This window comes from Podarcis liolepis (genome assembly GCF_965112155.1).
Source record: "Podarcis liolepis genome assembly, chromosome: 17".
In the NCBI taxonomy this organism is placed as follows: domain Eukaryota; kingdom Metazoa; phylum Chordata; class Lepidosauria; order Squamata; family Lacertidae; genus Podarcis; species Podarcis liolepis.
The window spans coordinates 40,782,301-40,798,209 of record NC_139571.1 but is presented as its reverse complement, the minus strand read 5'-3'; the positions used below and the strand labels follow the sequence as shown (position 1 = coordinate 40,798,209).

The 15,909-nt window shown below is 48.7% G+C and overlaps 1 protein-coding gene across 1 annotated transcript; it reads right to left on the bottom strand.

Annotated features, from left to right (window-relative positions):
• Positions 1-2,723: 2,723 nt before the first annotated feature.
• On the bottom strand, positions 2,724-15,533 carry TPI1 (triosephosphate isomerase 1). The gene is made up of 7 exons (XM_083482015.1): positions 15,281-15,533; positions 7,365-7,488; positions 6,562-6,646; positions 6,302-6,434; positions 4,802-4,887; positions 4,553-4,640; positions 2,724-3,313 (listed from the first exon to the last, which is right to left on the bottom strand). The coding sequence occupies exons 1-7, from the start codon at positions 15,390-15,392 to the stop codon at positions 3,195-3,197; spliced, it is 747 nt and encodes a 248-aa protein (XP_083338141.1). The 5' UTR covers positions 15,393-15,533; the 3' UTR covers positions 2,724-3,194.
• Between the last annotated feature and the right edge of the window lie 376 nt (positions 15,534-15,909).

The following is a 15,909-nucleotide window of genomic DNA, read 5'->3' as shown; positions in this document are numbered from 1 at the left end:
AAGGATTTTTGCCTTGAATTGTCTTCGGAAGGACAAGCACAGATTACTTGTTGGGCAGATAGTGATTGGGCAAATTTAAAGGATAGAAAATCAGTGTCTGGCTGTGTAATAAAATTTGGTAACTCTCTGATTGGGTGGAGATCCAAGAAACAGAACCTAATTGCTTTGTCGTCAACAGAAGCTGAGTTCTGTGCCTTATCTGAGTTATGTAGAGATATAGAATTTTACAAATGCTTGGCACAAGAGATGTATGAAAAGGCCATCACTCCAATCACTGTTTGGGGTGATAATCAACCGTGTCTTAAGTTAGCACAAAATGGGCAGTTTAAAGGTCGTACAAAACATTTGGATATCCGCTTTCAAAATGTTTGTCAAACGGTAAAAGCAGGAATTGTTAAATTAAATTACTGTCCCAGTCATGAAAATCAAGCTGATGGTTTTACAAAACCGCTTGGGTTTCAGCGGCATGAAAACTTTTGTGAAGAAATGGGTCTGAAGTAATTTTTGTTTTTTGTATTGCCAGCGAGAGGGGGTGTTAGGGTGTGAAACCTAAGACGCTGGCAAGTTAGCAATGTCATGTGACTTTAAGTAGTCAAGCTCGTTAAGTTGTTAAGTTGCTCAGTATATAAAGAGTGTTTGTTTTCTCTGCCTGGGGGGCGTGAAGCAAAAATGTCTGAAAGCTCCGGAGGTGTTTCTGTTATCTTTCTGCAATAAACCTGTCTTTGGAAAGACAGGCTTCCCTGTGTCCTTATTTCTTTGCTGCTGAGACTCTGAAGCTTGTGCTGCTACAAGAATCTCTGCACTGGACTTAATTAATACTCTGCAAAGAGAGCTGTTGCTGGTGGCGCAGCGGAAGCGTTTACTGGACCAGTACAAACTCTCTTAGTTTTTGCTATGTTAGCAGCACTGAAGTGACCTCCCTGGGACACATGCCTGGGCAGTGTGAATGGAGACCCTGGGCTGCCCAGACTTCAAGACCTCCCTCTCGGCCTCACTGATGGGGTCCAAAGGAAAGCAGAGCAATATGTCTGGCACAAGCTTGGCTCCAGGAACTGCTGGAAGGAGGCGTACAAGGCACCATCCAGCTGTGTTAGGGACTCCACTCAAGATTTGCGTAGGGTTTCCTCCTGAGCCTTTTCTTCTGTGGAAGATGTCCTGAAAGACAGTGGGCATGGACTTTTCTTCTGGAAGCCTGACCACAAGGCAGTGGAAGTTTAGGATCAGAGTTTCCTTCAATAGTGCTGCAAAGATTATGTGGTTACATCTCGGTAAGGGCTAAGGGAGACAGTGTATAGAAGTGATGCCACCCTCCCCATCTGTAGGTATATATAGCAAATGTAAATTATCGTGTAGTATGTGAACAGCAGTCCAGCAACCATATTTTTTATCTACCTGGTTCAGACAAAGAAAACGACCCTGCAATTTAGTGGTGAAATATAGCTTCAGCATCCAGCGAACATTTTTGTGTGATCAATGTTATATTTTCCTCTGCGAAAAGCTCAATTTTTTGATAATTGCGTTGACCAAGAGTAAACAATTCTTCCCAATTATAACAATCATTCCTCCGTGGTGCATAAAATCCAGCCCCCCCCTTTTTTGCAAGCGATGCCCCCTAAACCACCTGCCTTGACAGATGTGGAATTTAAGATGGCCTGCTTCTAACCAGAAATCACTCCCATTTCACGTGGGAGTTTTAATGAGAAATTAACTTCTAAAATGTAGTTTATATGGCTTCAGGCATGCCAAGGATACGGATTCATTAAAACCAGTGTTATCAATCTCGCCTTAACCCCCCCCCCCCCCGCCCCCGGTCTGCCCTGCCCCTCATTCATTTCAGCTAAAATGTGTTTGCCTTCATTTTTCTATGCTGCATTCTCTGGCTTATGCAGCGGTCAGCTCTGCTCACCTCTGAAAGGTATGGACTTAGGGATAGACTTGACCCAAGCTGCACATGGCAGCTTGCTTTGAAATTATGAAAGCCAAAGTTTTCCTTCCCTGTATTTGTGGTGGGGAGTGGAGCGGCTGGCAAAAGCTCTCCAGCCAATAAACAGCACTCTTAATTCTTGCCCCCTCCCATACATTTTCACTCCTAGCTTCAGACACTGTGAAAATGAGACTAATTCCTCCCAAAACATTATGTGAAAATCTTGAGGCCTGGACGAGTTCCCCACCACGTTCTCCTCCGTATGACTCAAAGTGAGCCTGCCTGGCAGAGGATCAGAAGCAGCTCATCGCCCACCAACAAATCATGAAAATCAGTGCTAAAGGGAAACGCAGGGTAACTTGACAGTGAAGCAAAATGGTCTCTGGCCCAGTATACCTGAAGGAGCGTCTCCACCCCCATCGTTCAGCCCAGACGCTGAGATCCAGTGCTGTGGGCCTTCTGGCAGTTCCCTCATTGTGAGAAGTGAGGTTACAGGGAACCAGACAGAGGGCCTTCTCAGTAGTGGCACCCGCCCTGTGGAACATCCTCCCATCAGATGTCAAGGAAATAAACAACTATCTGACTTTTAGAAGACCTCTGAAGGCAGCCCTGTTTAGGGAAGTTTTTAATGGCTGATGTTTTACTGTATTTTTTATATTCCATTGGGAGCCACCCAGAGTGGCTGGGAAAACCCAGCCAGATGGGTGGGGTGTAAATGATAATAATAAAAATAAGAATTAACAATAATTTATCTTGCAGGCTACACTGTAGTTGTGGCAACAGATTTCAGAGCCTTACGTTCGTTTCCCTTTCTTTATTTCTGTTCGTCGTTGGCTTAGGGGGTGGGACACAGTACGGACGCACATCTTACACACAACACAAGCCACTGGGTAAAGACTCCGACTCGGCTGAAGCGAGAGGCAAGAGACCCCGTCCTCAGCAAGGCAGCAAAACTAGACATTGATCAGAAAAAAACAGGCCTCTGTCTAGCTTACAGGGAGAAGAGCAAGGCAGGAAGGCCTGTCCCTCCAGCACAGGGGGAAGTAAACAAAGGCCTGCTTGCACAAAAGATCCAGCTAACCGAGAATTGCCTTGGCAACCGTTGTGTTTAGCAGCAGTGTGGGACAATTAACAGCAAAGTATGGGAGCGGGGACTTGAAGGGCAGTTCGTGTGACCCAAGTGCAGAGGGTGGGCGCAGGTTTCTACAGTGCCGTGTCTTCTGCCCGCGATGAACTGCACCCCCTCACTTCGAACGCCGAGCAGCAGCTTTCAGTGTTTTGCGTTGATGATGTCTACGAATTCAGGCTTGAGGGAAGCCCCACCAACGAGGAAGCCGTCCACGTCATGCTGGGAGGCCAGTTCTTTGCAGGTGGGGCCAGTGACGGAACCTGCACAGGATTACAATCCCCATATATTTTTTTTTAATTTAAAAAATGCCCAAGGAGGGAGGACAAACCACACAGCAGATAAGGACCAAAAACACACACAATGGCTTTGGCGACATGGCTTTTCCAAGGCTAATTCTGCGACCTCCTCACAGTGCCTTTCAAAAGCAAAACTACTCTGGGAAAGATAATGTGGAGGGGTGGCAGGAGTCCTTCCTTAATCCTGTCCAGCTTTTCTGCTGTAATAAAACTGTGCGCACACAAACACATATACCGAAGGAGGGTACCTTGGAGCAATGTAGGCAGGTGGAGGGTTAATGCCCACCTCTTCTCCTTGCTTCTCTGTTCTGAATTGTCTCCTCTCAGAGCACACATGCTTTCGAAATTAGGTAGCACGATTACATGTACTAGCTAGGCTGACTATTGGATCAAACCACTGCAAACTGTTTGTGGAGGTTTCACCACAAGCAAGTAGCATATAAATGCTACTCCACCTTGCCTTTTAAGAAAACCTTTCTTCTAACCCACATCCGCAGCACCTCACAAGACACTTATCTGCAACTAAATTATGTCTTTCCAGGTGAACTTTCTTTTAAACTTTCTTTTAAAGTTTCTATGCCTACCTTAATTATTAGTGCTGGCAGCAGGGTCAATCTGGTCACGAAACCGTGCTATCTAAAAACCACACAGAAAGCTTGCTGCTCGCCAACAGCTACATTGGGGTGGCAATTTGAGGAGGCGGTTCCATAGGCCTGACCATCCCTCCCAAATTAAAACTGCCATTCGCCATGGCAAGCTGTGAGAAGATGGACGCTGCTTCTGCGCTTGAACTGCGGTTCCTTTAATTTTAATTGCCAGTGTTTCATTATTCAGTTCAAGGATTGTCCTTGGCAAATCCTTACCAAAAGCCTACAAAGGAGCTCAGCGCTTAAGACATTTTCCATTCTCCAGTACGAACCATCTCTTAGAAAAGGGAAGTGAATTTGGGCAACACTTTCCGCCCTACCAACATCCATATCTGCTGAGGAGCTGAGGATTTTTAGTTCTTGTGGCCTGAACTGGCCCTACTACAGCTTGTAACAGCTAAGGAACTACAACGAACACGCAAATTAGCTTTGTGCCCCTTTGAGATTCTGTTTGACAGGCGCACATCTGAAACAGGATGTTTGCTGTGCGATCGATAGGGGGAAAGGGCAAACTCTTGCCACACTTGCTTTGCGAACTGGGGAGGGCTCCGTTTACCTCCGTAGATGATCCGAGTCGACTGTGCAACAGCATCGGACACGTGACTCTTCAGCCAGCCCCTCAGCTTCTCGTGAACCTCCTGAGCCTAACAAAAGGCAAGAATCGTGTTACTCACAGCAAGCTAAAGGCCACCGGTCCAGAGTCTCAGAGTGGGGCTGAGGGATATCCCCCCATCCTCTGATGCCAAGACCACCTCCAAAGGGAAACAAGATTTGGGAACACGGTTCTTGCTAAGCACATCCGTACCTGTTGAGGAGTTGCAGTTTTACCAGTCCCAATGGCCCAAACTGGCTCATAGGCAAGAACCACTTTGCTCCAGTCCTTCACGTTATCTGGGGACAAGAGAGGGGGACAGTGAGCATTGGGGGGGGTTGGGGGGGAGGTAGTCAGGCACAAGTTGACCTATTGGGAAGAGCATGTATAGTTAGATGGCAGTTGCGGGGTGGGGAGCACCAAGATTAGACATCTCTAAATTTCCCATCAAGTTATGAGGGTAGAACTCCAGAACTGTAGAGTTGGAAGGGGTACCGAGGGTCATCTAGTCCAACCCCTTGCAATGCACCAATATTTTGCACAGCCTGAGACTCGAACCCACAACCTGAGATTAAAAGTCTCATGCTCTGCTGACAGAGGGGGATTCGAAATAAAGCTGGAAGCCTCCATGAGCAGAGCAGATTCCCAGCTGGAGACCTTCGGCTTCAGTGCATGTGCGGGGGGGGGGGGGGGGAGCAAACGAGGCCTGAATGTGCACCCCTGCCCCCCCCCAAAAAAAAAACCATGATACGGAGCACATGAGGACAAATGCCTGCATAGGGCTCAGGTTTTGGAGTAATGTATCCAGAAGCCAAAGTGATGAGAGAAAACCTGGGTCACTTAAAAGTTAGTGCTATCCAGAACTTTGAGGACCTCTGAGCAAGCATTTACTGTAAGCAAGTTGTGCTTCCTTTTTCTGGTTATTCGGCTCTAACTTTTGCTAAATACAGACAACTGAACAAGCTTTGTTGCATTGCATTCTTCATTAAATTACTGTATTTTTAGCTCCATAGGACGCACTTTCCCCCTTTTAAAAACTAAGGGGAAAAGTCTGTGCATCCTATGGAGCAAATGCAGGGGGGGGGAGGCAGGCAGGAAAAGCCCCCAAGAGCCGCACACAAGCTTCGTGCAGCTCTTGCGGGCTTTTCTCCAGGAGGGAGAAGGGACCGCCGCTCCCCGACCTGTTCTGGGGCTGGGGTCCCAGCCCCGCGGCTAAAGAGGAAGCCAAGACAGCCAGCGGGATGGATCCCGCTCGCTGTCTTGGCTTCTTTGATCTTTGGGGCTGGGGGGGGGGGACCCAGGCTTCCCCTGACAGCCCCAGAAGCTCTGGGAGAAGCAGACAGGCTGCACACAGCCTGTCTGCTGCTCTTTGGGGCTGGGGGTGGAAATAAGATTTTTTTTCTTGATTCCCCCCCCCCCAAAAAAAAACTAGGTGTGTCGTGTGGTCCGGTGCGTCCTATAAAGCGAAAAATACGGTACCTTTCCATTGATATATAATTTTATGGTATTACTAAAATAAAACGGTATTATGAGCCATCAAACCTCAAAAACACACTTTCCCCAAAAGGTTTTGGCCACTAGTGTACATGGCCTTTCCTGCCTACTGAATGATCTATTACCAAACGTTTTGCCCCATTATTTCAAAGCAAAGCATTTCTCTCCCCTCACCTGAAACCCAAGGAAACTTCTGCAAATTCCCCAGTCCCCTCTTACCAGCAATAGCCTTGGTCTGCTCAAATACCACTTTCTCGGTGATGCCAGCCTCTCGCTCGTCCAGCTTTTCCCCAATGCAGGCGATGACGCCCAGACCCTCAGCCAAGGCGTGCGCCACCTTCTGCCCAATGAGCTGGAAAAGGGGGAGGAGGACAGCTTCAGAGTCCCATACAAACTGTACCATCTCCGCACACCTCCTTGCTGCAGGTGATTCCCAGCCCAGCGATGGTGGAGGGAAAGAAATCTACTAGATCACCCACCTCGTCAGACTCGCCAAAGACATGCCTCCTCTCAGAATGTCCCAAAATCACCCAGGTAACGCCAACATCCTTTATCATGGCTGGGCTGAAACAGAAGGAAATAATAATAATAATAATAATAATAATAATAATAATAATAATAATAATAATAATAATAATTTTATTTATACCCCGCCCTTCCCGGTTCAAAAACTGGGCTCAGGGCGGCTAACAACAAATTTAAAACACTTAATTATAAAAGCAGCATAAAATACGGTATAAAAACATGAATAACAATAAAATTCAAAAATCAAAAATCAATCAGATAATCCCCAGGGCTAGCTGGCTGAATTGGTCCTACTTGGGCCAGCGAGGAGGCCAGGGGAAAATTTGCTGTGGGGTCTCAGAGCAGGTGATCTTCATTAAAAGGGGAGGGGGAGGGAAGAGAAGGGAAATAAAAGATCAGGCTGAATTCAAACTAAAGGCCAGGCGGAATAGCTCTGTCTTACAGGCCTGACGGAAGGAGGTTAAATTCTGAAGGGCCCTAGTCTCATGGGACAGAGCATTCCACCAGGTGGGAGCCATCACTGAGAAGGCCCTGGTCCTGGTGGAGGATAGTCTGACTTCCTTAGGGCCCGGGGCCTCTAAACTATGATTATTCATGGACTTAAGGTCCTCTGCAGGGCAGACCAGGAAAGAAATTGTGCCATCTGTTCTGCCACGGGGTGCAAACCAAATCCTTATTTACTTTTTAAAAATTACACTTCGCTAAAGGAATGCCAGTTCTTTGTGGCCCCCGGCCCCCAGAGTCCCAGCAGACTAACCTGATCTCTCCTGTGAAAGCTCCCTTGGGCACCTTGTAACAATTCTGGGCAGCCACACCGATCTTGGCATCGAGCTTTTGGCGGGCAAAGTCGAGGTAGATGGAGGGGGCACCACAAACGACCTCTGGGGACGAGAGAGAGAAAAGTGTCTAGGATGAAGCAGGCGCCCCACAGAGTCTCTCGGCTGCAGACTGTTCCCACCCCAAGGCCAACTCACTCTTCAGGTGCTGGACACAACACACTTGTGGGTCAACTCTGCTGGTCGTGCCATGAGGTTCAGAGGGTAACCGTGGGAAAATAAACCTTCCCTTCCTTCCGCCACCAATCTCCCCTTCCCGAGTGTTAGAATCTCAGATACAGTGGTACCTCGGGTTAAGTACTTAATTCGTTCCAGAGGTCCGTTCTTAACCTAGAGCGCATTACTTCCGGGTTTCAACGCTCACGCATACGCTCAAAATGACATCATGCGCATGCGCGGAAGCAGCAAAACGAGACCCACACACGCGCCATCATGTCTTACGTTCTATTCAGGATGTGAACGGGGCTCCGGAACGGATCCCGTTTGCATCCCGAGGTACCACTGTATATAAGCTAGGCAGCAAATGGTTCCTTAAAACCAAGGTTGCAGTTGCCAAAACGGAATGTCTACTCTAGTTTATATTTTTGGGCAAGACAACTCTAAAGTCTTGTTTTTCAAAGGATGGACTGACTGCGATTGATTCTCTGTTAAACGTCTGGCTAGTTCAGATGACAATTGTGAGCTAGGTTAAGAACTTCAAAGAAGAAGAGTCACTTGACTGAGGACAGTCCCCATGTATATCGGCCTATTCGGACCTCTTTTTCTTAATCATGACTGCTCCTGCTCAGGCTGCACAGGAAAAGCAAATGGGCTCGAGAAATTCATTCAATGCAGATAAAATATACCGTATTTTGCGCCCCATAGGACGCTCCAGCCCATAGGACGCACCTAGTTTTTTGGGGGAGAAATAAAGGGGGGAAAAAATTTTCCCCAGGTGCGGGGCTGGAAAAACCAGGTCGGGGAACAGTGGGAAGGCACGCTCTGCCTCCCCGCTGTCCCCCGAGCTTGTGGGGCTGGCGATGGGGAGAAGTGCGCTGATCCCGGGACTGCAGGCAGCTCTGCCCCGCCATCTGGAGTGGGGCGGGACTTAGCACCCTGCTCCCAATGGCCGCGCAGAGCTGCGCTGATCCCGGGACTGCAGGCAGCTCTGCGCAACCCTCGGAGCCGGTCTCCCGAGGGTTGCGCAGAGCTTCCTGAAGCCTGGAGAGCGAGAGGGGTGCGCACCAACCCCTCTCGCTCTCCAGGCTTCAGCAAAAGCCTGCATTCGCCCCATAGGACGCACACACATTTCCCCTTCATTTTTGGAGGGGAAAAAGTGTGTCCTATAGGGCGAAAAATACGGTAACTGATGCCACCACTACAGGATGGGGTACAAGTGTGTGGAAGCAGTCCAGATCCAAGGATCCCCAGGCACGCGCCACCAGATGGTGGAGGTGTCAGGCATCATCCTGGCACCCAGACATCTTCACTTGGTCGCAGCAAGTGGTTGAAAGTCAGATGCAAATGTGCCTGGCTAATTTCAAACCAAATGAATGATTTAAAAAAAAATTAAAAATTGTATTTTCAAAAAATTTAAATCGGATTTTTAAAATAAAATGCTTTTGGAGAAAAAATACTTCTAAAGATAGCTTTCTATTTAAGTTACATTAGAGTCCAAAAGCTATTCAACAGGAAATAAGGATTTGTTGTAAGTTTTTCATGTGTGCTAAAACGCAGTCTTTTTTTAAAAAAATTGTTTAACCACATCAGTTAACAAAAAATGGATACATATGCTATAATGTTATTGTTTTAGTTAAACAAATTGTTTAAATTGTTATTAAGGAAATGATTGTTTTTCTCCTTCCAATAAAACATAGCAGAAAAGTTGTCCAAATATAAACAGTTAGCTGTTTAAACCTCACAATTATCTGTCTGTGTATTTCTAATAGTATAACCAAATCAGTAATTTTTGATACAACTGTAAAAAAACTACTTTGAAGATTTATTATTCCAAAAAATGAAACCTTCATCTGGTTGTAACTATTAAGATTATACCAGCAAGAATGAGTCTTGTTGCCTAAATGGTGATTTAAATTGGTTTGATTTAAATCAAATCCACCCTGTTTCAAACACTGTGGCCCTCTCTCTTGATGGCGCCATGAGGCCTCCACAGCACTATGCACAAGCCCCACAGCACACTGACGGCCATTATTAAGTGTGCTGCTTGCACATCTCACATTCAGTCTGACTTCCCCCTTTCATGATCAATTGTAAATGCACCTCAGAATTCAGCGCTCCAAGAGTTAACAGGGAGAACACAATCAAAAGTGATTTTATTGTCTTCAAAGGGCCTTTATCATACCTGGTAGCATTTGAACAATAGTCTAATTTGGAGGGTTAAAGCTATCAGTTCTAAAAGCAGACCTGAAAACACACTAGAGTGTAGGACAATTGGTCTGTGGAAAGTGGGGGGGGGGGGAGAGAAAGAATTTGGCTGAAATGAGGTGAAAGGGGAGATTTGGCTGAAGGTGTTAAGGTGGCACCTGAAAGAAAATGAATGCGACAAGGGCAAATTGTTTTTAAAAAGAGAAGGGGAAGCTGGAATGGCATTTGCATAGTGATTTTGTGGAGCCTGGGGAAAGGTTTAATGTGAGAATTAAAAGGTAAAGGTACCCCTGCCCGTAAGGGCCAGTCGTGTCCGACTCTAGGGTTGCGCGCTCATCTCGCTCAAGAGGCCGGGGGCCAGCGCTGTCCGAAGACACTTCCGGGTCACGTGGCCAGCGTGATGAAGCTGCTCTGGCGAGCCAGCACCAGCGCAGCGCACGGAAACGCCGTTTACCTTCCCGCTATAAAGCGGTCCCTATTTATCTACTTGCACTTAGGGGTGCTTTCGAACTGCTAGGTGGGCAGGAGCTGGGACCGAAGGACGGGAGCTCACCCTGCCGCGGGGATTCGAACTGCCGACCATGCGATCGGCAAGTCCTAGGCACTGAGGTTTTACCCACAGCGCCACCCGCATCCCAATGTGAGAATTAGAATAGGCAATTGCAAGACTTGGGTGGGGAGCATTGCTAGAGAAGTAAAAGTTCCATGGGGGGGGTGCATTTGGGGGGTGAGGAAACTAGAGAGAAAACACGTGCACAGGAAGGGGAAGAAAGAGCGTAGGTTTCCCTAGAAATGGGATGCGGGTGGTGCTGTGGGTTAAACCACAGAGCCTAGGACTTGCCGATCAGAAGGTCAGCAGTTCGAATCCCCGCGACGGGGTGAGCTCCCATTGCTCGGTCCCTGCTCCTGCCAACCTAGCAGTTCGAAAGCACATCAAGTGCAACTAGATAAATAGGTACTGCTCTGGCGGGAAGGTAAACGGCATTTCCGTGCGCTGTTCTGGTTCGCCAGAAGCGGCTTAGTCATGCTGGCCACATGTACGCCGGCTCCCTCAGCCAGCAAAGCGAGATGAGCGCCGCAACCCCAGAGTCGGCCACGACTGGACCTAATGGTCAGGGGTCCCTTTACCTTCCCTAGAAATGGGGACCTGGTTGGGTTTCAGAACAGAAGACAGGTAAGGGTTTGGGCAGCTGATGGGAAGGAGTGGAGAGCAGAGTCCACAGGAGTTTCTGTGAGGGGAAAACGGCATCTTTTTGGAAATCAAAAAGTTGGGCTTAAAATCAACAAAGACAAAGGCTGCAAATCCTGTCTTCCTGATAGTGACTGGGTGTTAGGGTGCCAACCAGGAAGAGATTGTCCTAAAGTTGTGGTTTCCTAAAGTGGTTTCCTAAAGTGGTTTCTAAAAATGCATCTTCATGCCAGATGGGGGAAAGGAGATGAACGTATTTTAGGGGGTTTTCTGGAAGTGGCCTTAGGTCATTGAAACTACTAGGTTAGTAAGGGGGGAGAAGAAAGGAAGGAGTGACATTTTTGGCAATTTTCCTCTTTGCTTAATACTTACATGCTCTTTTGTTTATCTTTAAATTTACAAATGCGAAGAGAGGATATCAAAGGCTTTCAGCAACGAAATTTCGCCTCACTTGAACATGGCCTGCCTGAGTGACAATAGATGCTCTCTCCTTGACTTTCCATACAAAAAGAACTTCCCTTCTCAGATGCAGGCCAAATCTTATACCAAGAGCTGAATCTTAGAGGCGCTGCACAAAATAATACAGCCTGGCCTACTTTTGTAAGAGCGAAAAGTGACAAAGGATATATTTGTAACCCAACCCGAATCTTTGGGATACTGCTGAAAAAGCCCAAGTAATAAAAGAGTTGCTTTGGTAAGTTTTTCAGTGAGGTTAAATGCATCTACTCCCTCCAAATAGTTTTCACTGAGAAAATGGAAATCTACACTAAATCTTATGTCTCAGTCTAAAAAGTTACCTTCAGGAAGGTTAACCAGCAAACAGATTGGCTGTCATTTCCCATTATAGATTTATTTATTTTTATTAAAAAAAACCCACCCTATCCTATTGACCAGGTATGAGGAACCACTAGTCCTCTGAATGTTGGACTTTAAATCCCAGTGTTCCTGACCAGTGATCACGGGGGGGTCACAGGGAAGCAGATGTGCCAGCCACATCTGGGTTCAAGGCAGTACAAATAGCATCCTTCTTGGGTGTGGTTAATCCCTTCTTGCTCTGACTGCCAGCTCTAATCCTGAAACAGTATCTGCCTGAGGGTCAAGAGCACAGATAGGCAAACTAAGACCCAGGGGCCGGATCTGGCCCAATCGCCTTCCAAATCCGGCCTGCGGATGGTCCAGGAATCAGCGTGTTTTAACATGAGTAGAATGTGTCCTTTTATTTAAAATGCATCTCTGGGTTATTTGTGGAGCACAGGAATTATTATTTTTTTCAAAATATAGTCCGGGCCCCCACAAGGTCTGAGGGACAGTGGACAGGAGGTCCCCTGCTGAAAAAGTTTGGTGATCCCTGGTCAAGAGAAACTTGAGCCTTATAATTTGTTTTTTGCAAGCTGGAGCCAGAACTCAGGGGTAGAACACTTGCAAGTTAAAAAAGATCTTACTGGGGTGGGAAAAGCCTTTTTTCTGCACAGGATCGTGGGTAGCCACTGCTGGTCAAAACAGGTAGCAAAATAGGACTAGACAGACAAGTAGCCTGACTCAGGACAAAGCAGTCTCATATGTTCATAGACATATAAGAAGTTATAAAGATGGAGGGAAACCTAATAAGTGTGTGGGGTGGAGCTGTGGGCGCTGCAAAGGTCAGAAACTTGAAAGCTGACTCCATGGGGTAAAGGGCAAACTTATTCCCTATAACCAATAATCTTAAGAACTGCTACACTATTTCTTGAGAAAGGGGGCTTTTGGGGTGCGGGCAGCCTAGCGTTTACCTAGCAACATAATCCTGCATGTTTTTACAAGCTATTCTGTGGCTAGAAGCCTTGCTTAGCCAGCTGGCAAATAACGGGTAAGAGAAAGCAACAACTGGATAGCTCAGTTTGTTGGAGCATGACGCTGATAACACCAAGGTTGCAGGTTTGATCCCCGTGTGGGGCAGTTGCATATTCCTGCATTGCAGGGGGGTGGACTAGATGATGCTCAGGGTCCCATCCAGCTCTACAATTCCACGATGCAGTCTGCATGGGGGACACGACAGTGGCATCTCCAACAGAGGGAGGTAAGAAGAAGAAGAGGAGGAGTTTGGATTTGATATCCCGCTTTATCACTACCCTAAGGAGTCTCAAAGCGGCTAACATTCTCCTTTCCCTTCCTCCCCCACAACAAACACTCTGTGAGGTGAGTGGGGCTGAGAGACTTCAGAGAAGTGTGACTGGCCCAAGGTCACCCAGCAGCTGCATGTGGAGGAGCGGAGATGCGAACCCGGTTCCCCAGATTACGAGACCACTGCTCTTAACCACTACACCACACTGGCTCTCAGATCTCCTCAAATCCTGAGGAGGCCATATAGTATAGAGGAGACAGAATATCTGGGGCAACTGAGTAGATCAACCTCTCCCCATATAGTTCATCTGGAGGCCCATTTCCTGACCTTTAGCAAGCTGCAGGGATAAAGTTTCCCAACTCCAAGTACAGTAGCTGGTATTTTTAGGCAGCTGCGCCGCCACCTATATTTAGGAACCCTCTCCTCCAGACCCTTTGACATTTCTTCAGGATGCCCCCACCTTGCCCTTTTCTAACCCGAGAGGGACAGCGAAAAGGATCTGCCGGCCAAATTTTGGTCCAGGCATCCCCTTTGCCCCCATCGCTGGCGAGCAAGGAGTCCATGCTGCAGGCAGAGTCTGGCACAACCATGCTGGCACAACCATGCCAACCAAAAGGAAGAGAGGCAGACGGGCTAGCTAGCCTCACTGCCTGAGAACTGGGCATTGTGCCAGCCCCATTCAGACAAAGAATTCTGCAGCAGACCAGGCCTCAACTGCATTCCCTTTCCGCTACATGGCCCTTGTGAGGACTGGTCAGATGATTTCCCGGCTTCTCATCCACTGCAAGCCACCAGTTAAATGTAGGGTGGGTGGTCATGAACACAGCACCCAAAGCACTCTGTGCCACGTGACTAGTAGGCAGGCTCTCTCTGAACACATGGATTTCCGTAGACTGGGCTGAGCTGTGACTAATAGTGGGCCTAGTCGCCCTTTTACAATAGACTGTAGGGAGAGAAGCTCCTTCAAGGGCATTCTAAGGTTTTTAAACTTTCATTTTTCTCAAAAAGAGGTCATTAAGAGAAGGCAAAAATGTGCAGGCAGTGCTTTACACAACTGCTCTGCAAGGAGTAAATCTGCTCCTCTCACAACTATCCGTACAAAATCACCAGCACTTGACCCGTTTACTAGTAATATAAAATCTACTTGTATTTTAATCCTCTTTGCATTGAAACAATTAACTTCACTCTGAGCTTGTGCTAAGGCCTCCGCTGTTCTATGCTGGCCTCCCTGGAAAACCCACCCATGACTCCATTAATTTCAACAGCTCTACTCTGAATCAGACTTAAGTTGAACAGCACCCTCGGAACTGCCCGCCACAGTATTTCTTCGGCCTTTTGAACCTGCCGACACGTTCCGCCCGAGGATTTGTCTTTCTTTTATAGTACAATAGTGCAGTATTTCCCGGCGAGGAAATAATGTAGCAAGAAAAGCCTATTTTCTCTGCCCGGCCGGAAAGATGTTAAACACAGAAGCAGTAAAAAAGAAAGTATGTAGCAAGTTTCCTTTCCGGGGCGCAGAGGCTTCTTCGGCTGCCTTCCTCCTGGCAAGGCTCTATAAACACCCAGAGAAGGAGAGAGAGAGAGACAAGGAAGGCGGCTCGCCTGCCGGGAGAGGCAGCCCTGGAGTACGTGCGGGCGAGCACGCGACGGGGGCGAGGGAGGGACCCAGGCATCCGAGCGCCTCCCCCGCCCTTTCCCGAGCCCCTAGGAAAGGCACCGCTGCAGCCAGGAAGGGGGTGGATGGAGCGGGCCAGGGAAACCGGCCGGCCTCCTTCACCGGCTCCCCTTTCTCATGCTCCATCCCATTAGAGGCTGCTGCGAAAAAGCCCTAAGCGCGTTAATCGCAGACTCCTAGAGTTGGAAGGGACCCCGCGGGGTCATCCAGACCAACCCCCGGCATCTCGACCTTGTTTCTCCCCCTGCGCCAATTCATCGGCGTGAATTATCCTTCGCGCTCCCCTATGGCGAAGGGGGCGCAGGAGGGGAGACGGGCAGGGCTCGGCGGGGCGTGCGCCCCCGGACGGTTCCCGATCCTAAACGTGACACCCGGTGTCCCCGCTTGCCTCCTGCCAGCGCCTCCGGGGAGCCTGCAGACCCGGGCACGGGGGCTTGCCCTCCCCTAAGGCTAAGCGCGCGCACGATCGCGCCCCTTCCCCCCCCCACCTGGGCACCCCCCGGCTCACCGGTGTCTGCGGGGACCTTGGCGCCATTGAGGGTCTGGATGAGCTCCCCGAGGCTCTTCTTGTCGCCATTCATCTTCCAGTTCCCGCCGACGAAGAATTTCCTGGGCGACATGACGACGGTGGTGGTTGGTGCCCCGGGGCCGCCCGCCTAGATGGATGCGAAGGAGAACTGCGAAGGTCAGAGCGCGCAGCGGCGGCGCAGCCGTTTCCCCGGCCTCTTTATAGGGGCGCGAGGGGGACCCGCCCACTGGCCCCCGTGACGTCACGCGGGCCACGCCTCCCCGCCGCCTCCCTTTGATGTTCCGAAAGAACCCGCGAGCGAGCGCGGAGGGGAGGCGCGTGCGCGCTGGCTGGCTGGCTGGCATAATTTCTTTGCCGGCGGTGATGTAAGAAGCAGAGAGACTTATCAAATGCACTTCACGTTTCTAAAAGTGCATCTGTGTCTTCTGTAATCAGGGGTGCCAAACTGAATAAAGTATGAAAGGGGGGGTGCAGGGAAGACTTGCCAAACACAACAGCATTTGAATGGCAATGCCCATTAACTTGGATCCCTGACCATTAGGTCCATTCGTGGCCGACTCTGGGGTTGCGGCGCTCATCTCGCTTTACTGGCCGAGGGAGCCGGCGTA